This window comes from Octodon degus, unplaced genomic scaffold, assembly GCF_000260255.1.
Source record: "Octodon degus isolate 3935 unplaced genomic scaffold, OctDeg1.0 scaffold00036, whole genome shotgun sequence".
Classification (NCBI taxonomy): domain Eukaryota; kingdom Metazoa; phylum Chordata; class Mammalia; order Rodentia; family Octodontidae; genus Octodon; species Octodon degus.
This window is the reverse complement of record NW_004524612.1, coordinates 13201924-13221947: the sequence shown is the minus strand read 5'-3', so window position 1 is coordinate 13221947 and position 20024 is coordinate 13201924. Positions and strand designations below refer to the sequence as shown.

The following is a 20024-nucleotide window of genomic DNA, read 5'->3' as shown; positions in this document are numbered from 1 at the left end:
GGAATGACGTAGGGGGCGCCAGTCTGCTTCCTACCTGTGGCTCCTGGCCAGCGCTGCCTGGCTGAGCAGGCTGTGAGGACGAACTAGTGCTGGGCCAGTGCCACAGCAGAGACACAGTGCCACCTGTGTGAGGGTGGCCAGAGGGGATCCTTGCTGTCCTGAGACCCCTGCATGGAGACCTCACAGCTCGAGGTCTAGGGTCTCTACAGCCCCTCCCCACCATCTATGTCCCTCTTCAACCCTTCCAGCCCTTCTAACAGAGCTGGAAACGCACACCAAACCCTCTGGGAAGCTATTTTGAGGTTTCATCTGTTCTCTCCTATTGCTCCTCTAGATTCCATATTCTCCCACCCCCAGATTTGAAAGCGCTAAAGATTCTCATAGTCATTCATCATTCCCTCAGCTTGCAAGCTGTGCCTTCACCCCCACCCTCATGGTACCACTCCCTCTTCCATCCTCCTCGACACCCTCACCCTCTGCCTCTCCAGCAGGCTCTTTGTCTGACATCATCTTCCACTGCCTGGCCTGCTAAGAGTTACTCACTCAGGCAATCCCCGCTCCACCAGAGGAGACTGTCCAATTGCCAAGCAACCCGCCATTGGCCAATCAGGGAGCTCGGAGGTGATGTCATGGTGAGAGCCCAGCAGTGGTGCTGATGTTGAGAGAAGCCCAGGGTACCACTAATTGAGGGAGTGAGAAGAGAGCAGCTCGTTGGAACTGGACTGCAGGTAAGGAGAGATGAGATGTAAATAACAGGAGGCTTTTAAACAAAAGGGAGACAAAACCACAGCCACAGAGGGGAGAAGGGAGGGTGCAGAGCCTATTGTGTTACATTTAGTTTCATTCAATCAATTAAACTTTGGCAAACCCTGGGGAAGAAGGGTGAGGCAGACAGGATGGTGTTGGACAGAGGGGCGAGGGTGGGCTCCAGGTGACAGTGCTGTTCCAGAACTCTGAGAAGAAAATGGGTGGGAAGTATGGCAGGTGCATGGTGCGTTATTTGTGCATGAAGATTATTTTGTTGCTGAGGGAGAGGTTTGTTTGAGGGCTTGGACCTGACCTGAACCCCCTTTCAAGCTGGAAGCTGCCCCATGTTTGGTATTTTCAGCTGCTCTCGTCTCTCCTGTTTTTGTCACCTGTCTTTTCTTTCCCTCCCATCTCTCTGCCACCTCACTTTTTTCTCTGGGTCCTAAGAACACAATGAGATCATCACCTCTCACTGGCCCCGCCCCGCCCTGAAGTTGACCTGATCCTACCTGCTGGGGCCCGGGCTCTAACGCCGAGGCTGCAGGAGCACAGAGCGCCACACCCTGGTCTGCAGGGGCTGAGGGCAGCCCCTCTTTGCTCAGCCCACCACCTTCATTCACCAGGAGCTTAGGCATTGTCCTGTTCTCATCCCAAGACCCAGGGCTCTGATGTCCAGGGGGCAGCTCTGGCCCCACGTGGCGGTGCTGTCTTTGTTTTATTTTTCTCAGGAGGATACAGTCAAGGGTGGATGAGCCTCATTGTCCCAAGCCTGGGCAGGTCTCCAGGATGCCTTGAGGGTGGTGGTGGGGGTCGCACATGTTCAGGCTGCCCGTGTCTGAATAAACCAGGCAGGGATAACCCAGGTCCCAGAACCAAGAGAGCAGAAATGGGGGTGGCCAGAGCACTGAGGGTGGGGTGGGGTGCAAGAGGGAATGTTGGGGAATCTGTCTCCATGGAGGCTGAGCCCCTCGAGGGGGAGGAAAGCTCTCCCAGGCGGTGCCAGGGGGAATGAGATCATATGTTACATGTGGAAATAACGGGCGCTGGAGTGGAGAGGAGGCAGAGGGGGCAGGTCTGAGCCCCAGCTCCATGGGGAGGGAGGCTTCCCCGTGTCCTGCCTGTGCTTCCAGCCTGCCCGAGCCCGCTCCGCCTGCTAGAAATTGTGCTTCCACTCCACTCCGAGCTGCTGAGTCCCTGCCAGCTGGTCCCAGACCCGGAGTCACCCCAGCTCCACCCAGCCTTACATGGAGCAGCTTTGAAGTGAGCCTGGTGGGTTCCTCGTGGAACATGTGAGCTGTGGGGAGTGACTTCTCTGTCACTACAGGCTTTCAGGCAGGGGAGCGGTGACACCCAGCAGGGAGGCAGTGGAGCACATCTCTGCATTGCCCTGGAGATTGATCTAGATTAGATTGATCTAGATCTATGGGGTAGAGACCACTGAGATTATGAAATCAATTCATGAATTGCACTTAAAAAATGAAATAAGATAAATGGGAAAAAAACTGAGAATGCATCCTATATAATGGGTGAATTACATTTCACATACCTTTTATAGTTATATATGTTCAGTAATGTGTACATTCGTGTGTATATATATGGATACCTCTGCATGTCCCTGCTGGGATGGGGGACATAAAGCGTGGTTCTTACTGTGGGTCCCAGTAAGAAATGGTGAGAGCCATTAGCTGTGAGCTCTGCTTACCTCTTCCAAGCTGAGGGCTGCATGGCTGTGGGAAAGTCTCATGGAGCTTTTTTAATTCTTAATTTTTCACTGTGATAAAATGACTGAGATGGTCATTGACATATATATCATCAAATATGCCATCTTAGTCATTTTTAAGTATACAGTTCAGTGGTATTAAGATGTACATTTCTGTGTTTCCAATATTCATAAATTCTTTTTCTTATAAAATTAGAGGTCTGTAACCATTGAATCCCAGCGCTCTATTCGCCTGCATAACACATGCTTCTGATTACTCCAGGTGCCTCTAGCAGAGGAATTATATAGTGTCTGTCCCTTGGTGACTTTCTTCGGACACGTGGCATAACATCCTCTAGGCTTATCGGTGTTGTAGGCTGCATGTCCCCACTATTGGTGCAAAAGGGTACCCAAAAATTCCATGCCAATGCAAATAGCTTCTAAAATGAGACACTGTTTAGTGAGATAGCATGTACTAGGGAACCTGTGAAGCAGAATTTTAGTCTAGCCTCATCCATCCTGAGCAAACTGCCTAGTAGACATACAGCAGCCCCCCTTATCCACGGGATGGTTTTGTTTCTTTTACATGTGGTCAAATATGTCTGAAAATATTAAATGGAGAATTCCAGAAATAAACAGCTCATGAGCTCTGCATGAATGTATCAGCATGTTGATATAATCATGGTATTTATTGCTAGTTGTTGTTAATCTCTTACTATCTTTAAGTTACAAATTAAAGTTGGGGATGTATAGGAGAACATATAATATATACAGAATTCAACATGCTCTGGGGTTTCAGGTATCTGTGGAATATCCTGGATGAACGGGGGCCACTGGGGACATCCTGGAGGTGGAGTGGTGGGAGGAGGGCCATGCACTGTGCTTGGATGTGTGGTTGAGTGTCTAGATTTCATTTTGGCTCAGTAAAAGGAGCGAAAGGGCCAAGTGAGGCTGTTGCCTTCCCTGGCCTTCCTAGGCCATTTAAACCATTTGCATGACTGGAGGGGAGTAGACAGATTAACAATAAATTCAAACACAACAGCAAAGATTGCCAAACTAAAGTACAATAACATAGCTCAGCAGGAAAGAGGAACATAGAGAAAAGAAAAAGAAAGAAAGAGAGCGATAAAGAGGACAGAATCTAAATAAAAGATTAAGAGAAAATTTTTAAGAAAGAAGACAATCTGTGTATGATAAATCAACCATATTGAAAGAATAGGAAAACTCAGATAGTTTGTGTTCTTGGTTTTAAATACTAGGACATTTGTTTATCAAGATCCTAACCAAAGAGAAGCTTAATTTTTCTAGGACCCCTAAGATTCTATCTTCTATCTGATGTGTGTGTGTGTGTGTGTGTGTGTGTGTGTTACTGGGATTGAACCCATGGCCTTCACATTGAACTACATTTACAACCTTTATTGCTGCTGTTGTTATTGTTGTTGCTATTTTGAGATCTCACTAAGTTGATGAGTTACCCAGGCTGGGCTTGAACTTGTGATCCTCTTGCCTCAGCCTTCCAGTGAGCTGGTATTACAAGTGTCTACTATGCCTGGTTCCCTTTTGATATCTTTATATTTTTCCTTCCTTACCTGGAGGCTCTCATTTGGAGATGGAATTCCTAGAGATTCTGAAGTCATAGGTGGAAAGAAATAGTACTTCTTCTTTTGGGGTGGTGGTAGTAACTTAAGAGGAATCGTGTCATCCAAAATGTAAATTTATGACGCCAGGACAGAACCAAAACCTCCTTTCTGTTTTTTAATTAGAGAGATAAACATAAATCATAGATTGTTTGGTGTGCTCATTCACACTTGCTATGTTTAAACATGTGGCAGCTTAGGAAAGGTTGTTTTCTCTGTTTTTTGTCCTTTGGGGATGGGGTAAGCACCCCCAGTCTCCTTTTGGTGTTTTATAAACGCCTTTTTCTAGGGTCCCTCATTTCCAGCTCCAAGAGGCAGCCAGGAGGCCTCCACACATGTATGTCTCTCCTACCTCCCCTCGCCCTCTGTATGCACACATAGGGACCTACTACCCCTTTCCCAGGAAGGCCCGGAGCTCATTGGTCTTCCCCATCCATTAGAGCTGTGTTCCTCCCTCAGAGCTCCGCTGTTCCCAGTGGGTGGCGGGAGAGAGAAGATCAGCTCTGAAGGGGCAGGAGCCTAGGGTGACATGGCACAGGCAGACAGAGAGTTTGGAGAACAGGCTGAAAATACGAATCCAGAAGGAAGAGCTGAGCATGGACTCAGGAGAAAGCGGCGGGACAGATTTCTATGTCTCCGCGAGTCATCTGGGGCTCCATCCAGAAATTCAGGCCAAATAGGGAGGCAAGTTCAAACTGAGCATGGGAAACAGCTGGATCCAGAGCAGGCCCAGCGCTGGAACACAAGCACAGCCCAGCCACTGACCCTGGGCAGAGGTGCCTGTCTCCTAAACTGCCACCAAGCCAGACACAGTTGGACTGAAGAAGTGTGTGATAGGTCTTTCCTGGAGTGAGGAAGAACTCACTACAAGTTCTCTGGCTCACCCTTGAATTATTGAAATTAAAAGCTGAGAGTCTAAAAGGATGTTATCAGTGATGGCCAGAAGGAAAAAAACCACCGGCATCTAATCGTGTCTAATTGTAATCAATGCATTTATAAGTATGCAAAGAGGCTGAAGAATGTTCACTAAGCCTGTCACCATGTCCCCACTTCTGCACCTCCTGCATAAAGTAGCTTCTCAACAATTGTTGAGTGAAAAATGTGTTGAAGAAATCAATAATGACAATCTAGAACTGAAAATCCAACTCATTCTGACAAAACTGTATTTGTAGAGAAAGGAAGCGAAAATTTTGCTAACTCTCATACAAAGCAAGTTGTATCATTTTACTTGGGGAATACAGCTAAAAATAATTTTGACTTAAAGCTAAAATTAAAAATAATATGTAAAACAAAAAAAATATAGGGAAGAATGAAAGAACAAAGAAAACAAGAGCAATATCATGAAAGATAAAGTGTTCTTTTTAGTGCAGTTCAGTGAGGACCAGAAGGCTGGACTCCCTCTTCCTCTGAGGCCTCAGGTAACGTGTTGGGCTTCCTGCACTCTTTCTCCTCATCTGATAAGGACTAGGGAAAGAAATTCTAGAAATCGCCATGGCTTTGTCCATCTCTGGGACTGTGGCATGTGCAGAGGGCTTGACCCTCTGAGTATGTCTACACGTTCTACTACTTGTTCTCTCTGATGTGAAAATGATTCCATTTATACACTTACTAAGTCGTTGATGTACTATTTTTAGTACTAAGGAAAGGAACCCGCCTGCTAGGAAAGCACTCTGCTTCTGAGTCATGCCTGGAATCTTTATTTTGGGGGGACGTGGTCCTGCGAAGTCGTCCAGCCTGGGCTCACGCTTGTACTCATGACACAATAGCTGGGATTTACAGGCATGCCCCCCCCCAGGTATGTGCATTTTAAAAGTGATTTTCTGAGTCAGTGTCTGACCTGAAGGTGAGGATAATGGTGAGAATGTTAAGCACCTAGGCCCCTCGTGATAAAGAGGCAGACTTGGGACTGGCAGCTCTGGCCAGAAGTTCTTGGCATCAGTTGTCTTACTCATCGGTAGGGGTGGCCTTGGACAGCAGGAAGAACATGGAGCTTCATTAGAAATAGCATAGATTTTGATAGAAAGCTTGGTCTGAGTTATGCGTTTATCACTTTTTACTTGTACAACTTTGGGCAAATCTAGTTACTTGCCTACATCGATCATGCCTTAAATGGGTAACAGAATATCTATTTCATAAAATTTGGCAAGGATGACGTGTTGGAGAACATGTGTTCTAATCACAACTGTGTAAATATAATAGACATGAAGAAAACCTGGGACAAGATAGCATAGCCTAAACTCACCAGACTCCAGGGACTTCTTCTCTTTTTTATATCACGTGAGTTTTTCTGACATTGAAGTTAGAGTACTTATAATTAACCACCAGATATAAGACACACATGCATGTGAATGTACTTGGAAACATCTGATAAACCACGGTGCATTATAAAATATCTGTTTCACCATGAGGAGTGAGATTTGAAGGTTTGCTCCCTGTGCTGTTACTTGGGGGTACTCTTGACCTCAAGACTCCAGCTGGTCCCTGGGTCACCTGCCCAGCAACTCTGAATACAAGTTCCCTCACTGAACTCAACTCATTGATCCTTCTGTTTTGAATTGAGAATAAAAAGGGGACAGGAAGTTGTACTGAATTAGAGATAAAAAGAGCACAGGAAGTTCCATCATGGTGGGCTATTGCGGTTGTCAGCTTTCCAACTATCATTTCCCTTCTCTGACGTGCCTCTCTGCATAGTTATTAGAGCTTCCAGGGCCGCCGTGGACTCAGCCCTGGAGGGGTCTGCTGCTGGGCACAGGTGCCTCTTTCTAGACGCACAGCTGAAGCTGCAATGCTAAAGCAGTCTGCTCTTGACCATGGACTCAGTGCTAAAGCCCTTGAAGCCAACCCAGCAGGGCTTGGCAGAGAGGTGTCCAGAGCCAGTGCACCCCAAGGGCTCTGTCTCTTGGGCCTCTCTGTCCATTTCATCATGCCCTCCTTGCTCTGTGCTCCAGCAACCTGGTCCTGATGACATGGTTCATGGTGCCATGAAGGATACTGCTGACAGCCTCTAGCCCCACCCCCACCCCATGTGTTTTTTCTAGGACCTAACAGAGGGCTTGGCACAGAACTGATGTGGAAAGGATGAAAAACCACATTCATGAAAAAATAATGCATTTCCTTTTGATTTGAAACTTAAATAAGACACATGCTGCCAATCAGAGCCTCTTTGATCAGCATGGAATAAACAGTATTGTTCTGAAGTGATTTGATTTCAGCCTCCAGTGCGGGAGGCTTAACTTTGAGGCCAGTTATCCAGTCGCTGTCAAGGAAATACAAGCTTCCCTTGGACTCCCAGGCGGCAGGGTCAGCATGCGCAGCCTGGGGGAGTCCTTTTGCCCTACAGCATGCGCTTTGAGGATCTAGGTCAGAACTCACTGCTCCTCACCCACCAGACACCCATTCTCATCTATGCCAGAGTTCCTGTCTTTGGCATCCAGAACCCTTGCTGGGGACCACTCTCTTCAAACCACTTGGACAAACATTCGCTGTTTATCCCTCAGAAATAATCTATGTGGGTTTTGGCACACGCTGAGAGCACTGTCTGGGCATTTCTTACAGAGACAAATAAAGTACTTGCTCGCTGTGCCAGGTGGGCAGCCGGAGGCACTCAGGAGGGCAGGCGTGCATGTGGGAAGCTGTCATGTGGCAGGAGGCCTTGGGGCTCTACTCTGTCTGCTTCCTGGTCTTTAGCTGCATTAGGAGCAGCCTGGGAGGGTGGCCCTACGAAGGTGCCCTGGCACTGGGGTCTGGCCCTTCCACGCACTCATCTTTTTACCGGAAGCTGCCCAGGTGGTTCCTCTCATTCAGGGTGGTGTTTGGGGAGCAGGGACCAGTGTGACAGGAAAAGCCACCATCCCTGATCCCAGGTGCCTGGGCTCTGTGGTCAGCCACTTGGGGTTGATGGTCCCTAGGAAGGGTGGTATCAGAATTTTGGTTGACACAACTGTTCTTTGTATGGAAACGTTGTGTGCAATGACGGACACTTGGCTTACCGGGCCTGAACACATGGTGCATACCAATTGGATGATTCCCAGGACTCTGACTGCTCCTCCCAGAGAACGACTGGCTCAAGGGTCCCTCTCCGTCTCTCCCTCTTACATTCTGGTGTTCTGGGGAAACTGGAACTCTGATCTCTTCTCTCCATGAGTCTTTTGCTCCCCACCACCCCACCTTGAGACCTCACTTCAGCCAACAACCTTCACTCTAGTTCACCATTGTCATTGACCCCCGCCCCCATCACAGCATGCTCTTGCATGATCACTGGTGCTCTGCTGGGTGGGATTAGCTCCACCACTCACTTGGCCAGCTACACTCACAGCTCATGCACCAGCAGAAAGTGTGCTGACTTCCTTTCCCCCCACACAGACCCTCAGGGGCTGGAGCTGGAGAAGAGGATGGTCAGTTCACAGGTGGGAGAAGAGCGCCGTGGCGGGGGAGGGGTGCAGAGAATCCAGCCCCTAACTCTGGACCTGGATTTTGACTTCCTTGTTCCCCTCCTAATCTTTCCCCTGAGCTAATGTTGCTAGATGAATTTTTGTACCAGTTCTAGAGCTAGAAGGCAGAGAGTGCAACCCTTGTGCACTCCCATCCTGGCTCTGCCCCGTAGTTCGCATGTAATTTGGTGTAATTGACCTAACTGCACTGAGTTCAAAGATCCTCAAGGGTGACCTGAGATGAACCTGTGGCCACAAGCACTGCCACTCCTCTCTCCTCCTATTCAAAAGACACCAGTGGCTTCCTCAATGAAACAATATAAAATCCTACACAGTGTGGTGGTGTCTACCATCGTCTTGTTCTTATTCTAGCCTTTGGCCCCAAGGCATCCTGCACACAGCCCAGTCTGTCCACTCTGCCCCCACGTGAACCATGCATGCCCAGACAGAGGCAGGTCCAAAGGCCTCACCTACAGCCAGGTGTGCAGAACTTGCATTGCAAGATGACCCATACCAACTGCAGGAAGCCTGGGGTCACTTTCTGGCTGAAGCATCTTCTCTCTACCTGCGATGCTGGATCAGTCCCCAGCAGCACCAGGAATGGTGGTCTGGGGCTTGCCTCTTGAGGATTAGTGTGTGTCCGCCCAAAGTGCCTGCAGGCCTGCACTCAGCAGGAGTCGGGGGGCCACCATGTAGCTCTGGTTCTGGGCTATTGGTGGCAGGATTATGTCTCATCCACCCTCAGCACAGGAAGATCTGATCTTCACTAGTGCTGGGGGGAGGTCAGCTTCCTGGTTTTCCTTAGGGACTGCGCAAGGTCTAGGATCGCCCTCTGCCTCAATAGAAAATGAGACCCCCACTGGCCCTCAGCGTGTGGTTGCTTTATGATGCTCTGATGTCTTGGGTGGGATCTCTCACTGAGGCCTGAATACCTGCTCCTCCTATGGGCTCTCAGTCTTCTTCCTGCCTACCTAAGTTCCTAGTGTCTGTGCCCTCTGACTTTGGACAGTGACAACCCTCAGAGCCCCTTTGGTGGTCCTGGGAAGGGAGGGGTGTGGTGGCCTCCACTCTTCTACCATGACATGTCAACATGCTCCTGGGTATTTAGCAGCCTCTGCAGGATGAGCTCCAGCTTCACCGCCAGGCTCAGTGCTGGGGAGGCAAATGTGACTAGTGCCACCAGATGCTGAGATCACAGCTTCATTGGTGGCACAGCCAGATTCCCTGTATTGCACAGCCACCATCCCCAGTGCCTTAGGGACCCTTGCCTGCCTGTATTCTCCAAAAGATCTTTTTTTTTTTTTTGTATTTAGTACAGAGTCTACAGGGTCTCACTATGTAGATCATACTTGTAGTGATCCTCCTGTTTTCAGTCTCCCAAGAACTGGAATTATAGGTGCATGCCACCATACCCAGTCTCAAGCACTGTCTCAGTGTGCCCCGGGGCCGGCATGGCATACCAGGGATCGAACCCCAGCCCCTGTGTCTGCTTAAGCAGGTGCTTTAATCCACTGAGCTATTTGGCCAGCCCCTGCAAACGATCTTGATTACCTTCCACACCATGACTTCTACATCCTTTCTTAGAATGTTTAATTGGCAGCAACATTTTTGGGCTGTTTAGTGCAATAGAAATGGCATGACTGTTGGCCTGAGACTTTGAGAGCACACGTAGGTACAAATGTGCTTGTACATAGATTATGTTGAGGAACAAATCACACCATGTACAAGTGCTAGTTGCTGAGAGGTGGTGAAAGAATCATGAGTTTGAACCCTAGTTTTTTTTATGCATTTAGTTGTTTCAGGGTCCCACTACACAGCTCAGACTCATGGTGATCCTCCTTCTTTCAGCCTCTTCAGCACTAGGATCACAGGCAAGCACCACTATGCCTGGACTCTGGCCAGTTCAGCCCTCCCCAGGGGGCGGGACTGGCACAGCATGTGGTGCCTGGGATCGCACTGTGGTCTGTGTGCTTGCCTAAGCAGGTGCTTTAGTCCACTGAGCTATCTCGCCAGCCCCTGAACCCTCGTTTTGACACGTACAAAGGACGTGGGTTTCCTAGGGTTGCCACAACACCTTACCACAAAGGCGCTGGACAGGAATCTTACAGCAAGGCTGCAGTAGGCTGCATTTGTTCAGTAAAGGAGGGTCCAGGGAGGACCCTCCTTTTTGTCTTCTGGCTTTTGGTAGCCAAGGTCCTCATCTTCTCATGACTTGCTCCCTTCTTCTCTCTGAGGGTCACATGGAAGGACCTAATGGTGCCATGAAGACCCAGGTGGGCAGTCAGAGATGCTCTGACCCTGAGAGCCTTAATTTTCTCTGCTGAGATTCTTTTTCCAAAGAAGGCCACCTTTGCGTGGTGTAGGGGGTACGGTGGGGTACAGATCCCACTCTTCCTACCATATGAGTGGCCTTGGCCATCTTCCTTAGCCCATCTGATCACTCAGATGGGTGATCACTTCCTCTTTCCCATCTATCCATGAAGTCAGCTAGCATTCCTACCTCACAAAGCAATCATGAAATTAAAGTGAAAGAGCTTGCCACATGGTACATGATGGGTAAGAACATATTTCTAAGCCTGCCAATTCCAATCCTGTGGTGCTGAGAGGTCTTAGTTACCATTTATTATAGCCACCACTGCCTACCTCTGTGGCATTCCTGGCCATCCTTTGTTGTCTTGCTGCCAATCTCTGTGTTCCAAAGGCCCTTGGCATGGTGTCTTCCCTGCATAAAGCACTTAAATCCATATTTTTAAGTGAGGGGATCCCCTAGGCTGGACTGGCTCATCCAGGGTCTGTAGGAGGAGCATGGGAGACCCAGAAGGAACCTCTAGGTCATCCACTGGAGGACCGACTCCTCCTTCGACTCCTCCCTCTACTATGGAAGAGCTCACAAGCCAACAGCTACGGATCCTAGATTCAGTTCTGCCACCTAGAAGCTGTGCCATCTTAGGCCTGAGTCCCCTATCTGAAAGCAAGTGATAGCTGGCTCTGCTCATGTGAACACCCAGGCGTAAGTGTAAAGTTCTTCAAGGGGTCTCAGCTTCATTCCAAAGCAGCCTGATGGGCACATCCTCTGCTCCCAGGTGCCCTCGCCTACTTGGTCCTCTTCTCACTTGCAGGTGCTTCTCTGCTTCCCCCTCTCCCTACCCAGACCTCCCCTTCTCATGCTTTGCTCAGGGTGATGTCCAGCCAGGGCTCCCCAGCTCAGCCAGTCAGCACTTCAATCAGCCTGGGAGCTTGCACTGGAGCCTCATGACCAGGGACTGGGTATCCAGGCACCAGGCTGTTTGGGAAGTCACTGGCACCGGCAGGAACAGCCTGACACTGCAGAGACAAGACTCATTGTGCTGCCATGGGAGGGGCCTTCCGGGGCCTCTGGCTCCTCGCATACGAGGGGAAGAGGCAGGAGAGCAGAGCTCTATGGGCCAACTAGGGCGTGGCTCAAGTCTGCATGTTGTCGCTCTAGTCTTGTAACCCCTCAGCGCCTCAGCTTCCTTCTGCAAAAAGGGATGACAGTCCTTACTTGCAGAGCGGTGTGGAAGACCACTCTGAGGCAAAGGGCAAAGCGGAGAAAGCGACATCTATTAAGTGTTCAGTGTGCTAGATGGGGCCCTGGCCTTTCTCTTTTAATTTGTGCAACTCTGCAGAAGTAAGATGGGAAAAGAAATCTGTGGACATGAAGGGACTCGTGATGGCAAGAGATGACATCTGTAGTTGACTCCTGGTAGCATAGGTCTAAGGTCAGAGTTGGACCCACCTCTCCCAGCACGGGTCATGGTCCTCAGCAGGGAACGTACCCTTGCTGTTGGAGGAAAGGGCTCCGCATTGGTCTCATGCCACCCTCCACTGGCACAGTGACCTGGAAGGTGGCCGAGGACCAACACCTTGATGAAGAGCATTCACCACTGGCCATTCCTGGGTCTTATGGAAACTCTCAGAGGAGTCTTGTCACTTCCTGTCCCCCCCCACCCCTAGATCTGCCTCTTCTCTGCTCTTTGTCCCACTTTCCGGCCCAGAACCAAGCAGCTTGAGAGGGATCTGCAGGGAGTGCTCCTCACCCTGGACCTCTGCCTGTGCAGGTACCTGGCAGAGGTCTTCCTGGCTCTCCTAGCCTCCCATAGAGGTCTCGCATGCTGATTTCTGTCTCTGACTAACTATGATGACTCTCACTGTCTGCCTCTTCCCATGGTCCAGGGTCTTTGCAAGTGGGACCAGGGTTGGGTTGGGGCAGTGGTTGTTGGAGTGTGGGGAGGTGAGAGGTTTCAGCATACGCGGTTCGGCAGCTCCTTCTCACCCCACATTGGTGTTGGCTGGAGGGAGGTCTGGGTCTGTAGGCTGCAATTCAGACACAGCTGCTTTGCAGAATGCAGACACCTCCAGGAGATGCCCATGGAGGACTTGCTCCTCATCCTGGCCCTTGAGAGGTCTGGCCATTGTGCTGCATATGGAAACAGACAGACAGACAGACAGACAGACAGACAGACAGACACTCCTTTTTCAGTGGAGTTCTGTGGGACTCACATTTGTGTACTTTGGAGCCTTGAGACAGTGAAGCCAAGTGTGAAATGACCATTAGAACTTGAATGCTGAGCTTGACTGGGTCATTGTGGAGGGGGCAGTGTATGGGGAGGTGAGTGCTGGTGGGGAGCAGGCGGGGGGCAGCGCAAATTGTTGCCGCTGAGGCTCCCTCGGGGACAGCTGTGCACGCAGACCTTCTTTAGCACAGTAAAGCGTCACGTCTTCTCTTTCCTCAGGGCTGTGACAGTGTGCTGAGCTGTTGAGACACCTTCTGACTTCCAGTTGGATTCAGCTGCCAGATTCCTGCAAGCATGACCCTTGCAGGTAGCTAAACGCAATGGTGGGATGGGCCACAACTTGTGCTGTTTCCCTTCACATAGCGTATTTACAGATTCACAGAGAAGGGCAGGCAGCAAAAACACAGGGGCAGAGGTAGCTCGCTCTGGGTGGATGGGGTGACAGCTGAGCTTTTCTTCCTTTTGGTCACCTCTGCATTTTGCTGGTTTTTTTTTTTTTTTTTCATTTGATTTTGCAGGACTGGGGATTGAACCCAGGACTTTGCACTGAGCTACATCCTCCACTCTTGTTATTTTTTTAAATTTTGAGACAGGGTCTTGCTAAGCCATTAAATTGCCCAGGTTGGGCTTGAACTTGTGATTCAAGTTCGGCCTTCCAGAGTGCTGGACTACAGGTGTGTACCCATTGCACCTTGCTCACCTGGGTACTTTGAAAAAGGATTTTATAAAGCTCCATAATGTCTCTGCAGACATGCATGCCATCAGATTTGTAAAATAACATGAAGGAGACACACTGGAGCCAGGCTGGACGCTGACAGAGGCTGAGGAATTGGGGTCCAGGCAGTGGAAAGGGATTGGCAGAACTGCACAGCAGCCAGACCCGTGACCTCCATCACAGAAGGACTTGGTGGAGGCGATACCTCCTGCTCATGACCAGTAGCCACCCTGGCTTGGGCCTCTGTGCTGGCAAGGTCCAGAGCAGAGGGGTGGCAATGAGTAGCCATGTCCTGCGTTGAGCTTCTTGCTCCTTGGGCGGTGCTGCCCAGCACTGACAGCAGAATGAAACGTGGAGGTTCTGTTTCTGGGAGCCGAGGAGTCGAGCCATCTTGCAGGCAGCGGTGGAGGTGGAGGAGGTGGCCACGTCCCAGCTGCAACTGAGAGCACTATATATCCTGTGTTAGGAGGGATGAGGGGCTTAGGAAGGCTGAGATTTCAATGAAGGACAGTGGAGGGTCAGAATCGAATGCAGAAACCTGAAGGGGGCAAGCTGAACAGGGAATGGACCCCACCTTGGGTGCTGGTCTAGGCGGCACAGGTGCCTTGGGCCCACTGGTGCGGACGCTGCCTTCTGAAGCAGTCGGGGCTCCTCACCTGCCACTGTTCCCTTCTGAGGTGGTCGGGGCTCCTCACCTGCCACTGTTCCCACAGCCTACAAGGAGAAGATGAAGGAGCTCCCACTCGTGTCCCTGTTCTGCTCCTGCTTCCTGGCTGATCCCCTGAATAAATCATCCTACAAATATGAAGGTCAGTGAGCATCAGCTGGGAAAGTGGGGGGTGGGGCCTCCCCTGTCCCGTGTCTGTGGTGCAGCACCCGACCCAGTTCCTGCAGCTCTGCTGGCCGTGGCCAGGTTTCCATCCCAGAGCCCAAGTCTTGGAGCTGCAGGGATGACCTGGGGCATTGGCCAGCAGCTGCAGGTGTGAATAAGGGTGCCCCGGAGCCCTTACTCTGGGGTCACCTGTGATCATTGCTGAACACACCCGTGTTGTGGAGGACACAGAGGGACCCAGACTGAGATCCTGTCCTGGGGAGTACAGACCAGAGAAGGAGAGACTGGTGGACGCCAGGCCTCAGCGGGAAGGGTGCAGATGTGCCAGGCCTGGACTGCCATCTGGGACTGTATCAGCAGTGCTGATGGGGCAGCCTGCAGGGAGCACTTGAGGGCTGTGACCTTGTGCAGGGCGGTCAGGCCCAGGTCCTCTCCCACGTCCTGGTTGAGAGGAAGCAACGGACTTGGTCTGGCGATGAGCAAGCGAGTGTCTGGATGACCTAAGCCTGTGTTTTCTGTTTAGGCTGGTGTGGGAGACAGTGTAGGAGGAAAGCTCAAAGCCAGCGGAAAGACAGTGCTGACTGGAGAGAAAGAAGAGAACAGGGTAGGAGGGAGTGAGGGGCGAGGTCTGCAGGCTGAGCTGTCAGGGGGCAGTGGGACGATGAGGGTGGGTGGGCGGTGGGAGGGCGGCCTGCTATCCACCACCTGCGAGGCCTACTTGAGCAGGAGGCTGGAGGCAGAGGCAGAAGCAAAAGTAGCCAGCATTGCTGCAGCTGTTGACATAAACCTATACCCCGGGGACCTGGCCTGCTAAGCCTGAAACTTCACCACGTTGGCTAACCCCTTTAGTCGTTCTAGAGCCCACTGACCCTAGGATGAAGCCAGAGCCCCGGCCACGGGTCTGTTCTGGGGACCCTGGCTCTCCCATGTCTGTGTGCATGTGTGCATGCTTGCTGGGGCACAGCCATGTGCAGGTGAGCAGCCCCTGCTGTGCCCTCTGCAGCAGACACGGTGGACCTGAACTGGTGTGTCATCTCAGACATGGAGGTCATTGAGCTGAATAAATGCACCTCGGGCCAGTCCTTTGAGGTCATCCTGAAGCCGCCCTCCTTCGATGGGGTGCCCGAGTTCAATGCCTCCCTTCCACGGCGGAGAGACCCTTCGCTGGAGGAGATCCAGAAGAAACTAGAAGCAGCTGAGGAGCGAAGGAAGGTAGGCCCTGCCTTTTCCTCCTTCTTTCCATGTCTGCACGAAGAACAGGGAGCTAGAAATGACAGGTGGTGGTCCTGCTTGGGTAAGGATGCCATGAACCTACAAGAACCCCAATGCCACCCTCCATGTGTGGGGAAGGAGCTGAGGTGCCATTGAGGGGAACAGAGTGAAGCCCCTGTCCTGTAGGAGCCTATGGTTTGGTTAAGGACATAAGGTACCTCCCAGAGGTGACCCCATGTGCATGGTGACAAAAGGAAGACTGTGAATAATGCTGAGGATGGGAGGAAAGTTTTCTTTTGCTAGGAGAGAAGAGAAGGCCATAGTACTGGGTGTTTCCAGCCTGTGGTGTCTTCTGCCTTTCCTGCTGGCCTTGTGGCTCCCCTCAAATGCTATCTTAGTGTGAGCATCTCTTTCTTTCCCAAGCAGGAAGTGATCCTCTCCACCCTTCAATTCCTACACTGCTTCCTATTGACTCTTTAAGGCATTCATCACATCCTCCTCCAGGTTTCAGTGATTAACTTTAGTATCTTATCTCTACTAGAGATTTTCTTTCCAAAGTTGCTAGAACAGCACCTGGCAGTTAATAGACGATCATTTAGTATTTGTGAATGAATGAACAAAGGATGCCAAAGAGAAAAGGGGGTCTGAGGATACTAGCCAAAGGCTACAGAGCAATCAGAGCTCTGTAAGTGGGGGGAGAATCCAAGAAGGGTCCTTGCTTCCTGCCCATGGGCTGGGACACCAGGCTCAGCACATGTTCTGGATACAGAGAGCTTAATTAAGAAGTAAATAGTGCACTGGGGTGGGCTCACCTCAAAAGGCCTCTCTCTCTTTCTGTGTGTCCCCAGTACCAGGAAGCCGAGCTTCTGAAGCACCTAGCAGAGAAACGAGAACACGAGCGAGAGGTGATCCAAAAAGCCATCGAGGAGAACAACAACTTCATCAAGATGGCTAAGGAAAAGCTGGCCCAGAAGATGGAATCCAATAAGGAGAACCGGGAGGCCCACCTTGCCGCCATGTTGGAGCGGCTGCAAGAGAAGGTAAGCGCTGCTGGGTGAGGGCAGAGGTTCCCGGAGGAAGCTCTGTCTTCCTTCTGCAGCGAGTGTACCTGGACTCTGCTCCATTTCCAGAGGCAGTAGCTTTGGCAGGAATGGGAACCTTTCTTTGAGGCAGAACCTGTAGAGTTGAGGGGACCATCTAGGAAGCCACTGGCATGACTCACAAACCAGCCTCTGGGGTTCTTTGTGGGGCTTTCTGCACAGTTCTGTGGCTGAAATGTCTCATTGTCTGAGCGAGTTTTAGGGAGTCACTAGCCCTTCTTTTCTAGCAAAACAGAACAGGGATAGACACATGCTATGTGTTCCTGGCTTCTTTCTTGAATGGACTGATTCTGTTCACTAAAAGGTGCTGGCTTGCATTTTCAGCTCTAGGCTAGAGAAGTGATTAGTTGAGTTTCCACTGAGCAGCAAACATGACTGTAAACCTCAGGACAGGGCCCGAGTAAGTCACAGGTCTCTCACTAGGCGGCCTTTTGTCATAAACTCAATGGTGTCACCTGAATATCGGGAGTGTGAGAGACTGGGATTGGTCCCCGTGTTAGCAGAGTGGCAGCCCCCTGCCGAGGACACGCTCACCTCTTTTCCTGAGTCACAAGGCCACCCCAGTGTCTCCTGCAGCTCCTGGGAAGCTCCAGCTCTGTGTTTTATTTCTAGGAGCCGCCTGCTGCGCGGTGACTCCCGGGACCCGATCGGTGGCCTCGTCCCATGGTGAGCAGCGTGGTCCCCACTCCTTCCTGCCCATCTACCTAGACTATCAGCCCTTGGCAACAGATGTTAGAAAGATGTGGTTTCTTCAGGGGCAAACTGAAGGCTGCACAGGCCCTGGCACTAGCCAGCAGGGGTGACTCTGCACTCTTTTCTTTTGTCCTACAAAGGACAGCCAGGCCACCACTAGGGACCACAAGGGAGGGAAGCAGTTTGAGTTTGATTTCAGGCTTTCCTGATCAATGAGAGATGACTTGTGGCAAACTCTTAAAGGGAAGTAAATAAGTCTGCAGTTGGGATTGGAGAGTGCAGGGGCTACCTTGTGTTGGATTTAATGTTGAACCTCTGAAAGATTGTTTATGAAACACTTTTATTTCATCATTCCATAAAAATTCTGTGGTCCTTACAAGTACAGGAGGGAATCAGGACAGGTTTTTGCAGATGAAGAAAGCATGTCAGAGCAGCTCAAATTAGAGGCATAGGTCACACAGCTGACAAGTAGCATACCTGAGACTAGAAACTAGCCTTTGGACTCCTTCAAGGTGGATCTTTCTTGGTCTGTCCCAGGAATAACTGTCCACCATGGATGTGGAAGCCAAGGGAAGATCCCAAACCCAGGGCTCTGCCCAGCAAGCTCCCCTGAGAACAGAAATAGAGTTGGAGGTGGAGTTCTTGGAAAGGTTCCCATTCTGTAATAACTGCTGTGGAGGTAAATTATACCCCAAGAAGCAGGATGTCAGAGTGGACACTTTGACATGGCGTCTTGCTTGGGGACCCTGATCCCCACTCAGATGTACCTGCTGGAGGAGGCAGAAAGTGAAACAAGGCCTAAGTTTATGGGGAAGAGGCCCCTTCAACAATGCCCTTCATACCCTCCTTTGTGGGGTCATTTACTGTCTATTCCAGAGTCACTTTGTGTGAGTGTAGAGTTACAGACACTTGGACCCTATCCTGGGACCTACTGCCTAGTGGTACCCCAGCTTTCCTGGTCCTGTGATACAAAGCACTGCTTGAGATATATACTTCCTGCTTCCAACCCAGGGAAAGTTTGAGGGCCTCTAGGGACAGAGTTGTAGCTTAAGGTACATCTGGGGAGGCTGGGCTGCTTCAGGGCATCTCATTAAGGTTGATTCTGTCATCTGAACATGACAGTGCCAGTCTTGGTTAGGAGGCTAATTTACTGAGCACCTGCCAAAGCCAGGTGCCATACAACATCTGGGAAATATGTAGGAGCTAAAGGCCTGTGCCTGCCCATAAGGGATTCACCTGTGATAGGTACCCAGAGTCTTCCATAGTGAATACCAGCAAGCAGGGCTGACCCAACCTGCAGCTGGACCCTGCCAGAGCCTGGGGGGCAAGGGGGCTGCCCAGCCGGGGCCCTGAGTTATATCAATGAGGCCTGAGTGGGAAAGTGTCAGTCAAAGTCACACAACAGGAGAGCCTGGGAGGTCAGATCTGTCTTTTACACATGAAGGTTCCCTTACAAGAAGGGACACACAAAAAAAATCTACCTTCTGGGGTACTCTTTGGGCAGCCTGCAAAGTCTTCTACCAGTTTGTGCTTCGAGAACCCTCAACCTTCAGCCGCAGAGTCCAGGTCATGCTCACCAAGGAGGCAGAGGAGATGACAGCAGCGAGGCGAGTGCCCGCTACGCCATCGGCAGCAGGTGTGGGCAGTGAGGCAGTGGTGCTGCCTGCTCCGCTAGCACAGGCTACCCCAAGCAGGAGCCTACACCACCAGCTGTGCTTCCAGTCCACACACCAGGAAGGCTGGAGGAGGGAGCAAGAGGCTGAGGGACCCTGGGGTCACTGTGAGGTGGGTCCCCTAATGGAGGTAGGGACCCACCAGCCCAGGGTTTTCTGGACCACCCGAGCAGCTCACTCACCTGCCAACTTCTGCCCCCTCTCAGGACATCTTTGCAGACACAGCCCTGCTCTTCCTGCCGTGGTCATCTCGAGTGCTCTGTTCTCTTCCCCTCCACCTCCCTTTACCCCTGAAAGGCCTGTGTGACCCACCCTTGTCCCTCCCTTCCTCCTCAGGACAAGCACGCCGAGGAGGTGCGGAAAAACAAGGAGCTGAAGGAAGAGGCCTCCAGGTAAAGCCCAGAGGCCAGAGCCATTTCCAGGACGCCGGACAGTCCCGAAGTCCCGAGCAGCCTCGCCCTCACGCTGCTCTCCCAGCACAGGGGATTGGGGGGAGGGGGGTGGCCAGGGGTGTTTCCTCTGCTTTTGGTGTTTGTACATGTAAAGAATTGACCAGTGAAGCCATCCTATTTGTTTCTGGGGAACAATAATGGGGTGGGAGAGGGGAGAGGAGAGAGTTTGGAAAGGGAGACCAGCTCATGGACATCGCCACACTACCCACCGCAGGCTGAGGCCTGAGCCCCTGCTTTTCACAGCTCTGCCCAGATACCCAGCCTCCAGGAGACACGTGAAGAGACGATGAGAACCAGGC

General features: G+C 51.0%; 1 protein-coding gene across 6 annotated transcripts; it reads left to right on the top strand.

The window, feature by feature from the left end:
- The first annotated feature begins 679 nt into the window (after positions 1-679).
- Positions 680-19707, top strand: Stmn4 (stathmin 4). 6 transcript variants are annotated; one of them, XM_012514630.1, is made up of 6 exons: positions 13343-13355; positions 14477-14572; positions 15119-15199; positions 15599-15807; positions 16656-16847; positions 19610-19669. In XM_012514630.1, exons 1-6 carry the CDS (start codon positions 13343-13345, stop codon positions 19667-19669), a joined length of 651 nt encoding a protein of 216 aa, XP_012370084.1. The 6 variants fall into 6 exon arrangements, with proteins under 6 accessions (XP_004630743.1, XP_004630741.1, XP_012370084.1 ...); XM_012514631.1 differs by lacking the exon at positions 19610-19669 and adding an exon at positions 17520-17540; XM_004630686.1 differs by lacking the exons at positions 13343-13355; positions 15119-15199; positions 19610-19669 and adding exons at positions 680-728; positions 17520-17574.
- The last annotated feature ends 317 nt before the right edge of the window (positions 19708-20024 follow it).

Bases quoted from the DNA above. Each gene is read 5' to 3' on its own strand.
- Stmn4 (XM_012514630.1), top strand. The intron at 15,200-15,598 runs GTAGGAGGGAGT...TGCCCTCTGCAG, and splicing joins GAGAGAAAGAAGAGAACAGG to CAGACACGGTGGACCTGAAC. The intron at 15,808-16,655 runs GTAGGCCCTGCC...GTGTGTCCCCAG, and splicing joins CAGCTGAGGAGCGAAGGAAG to TACCAGGAAGCCGAGCTTCT.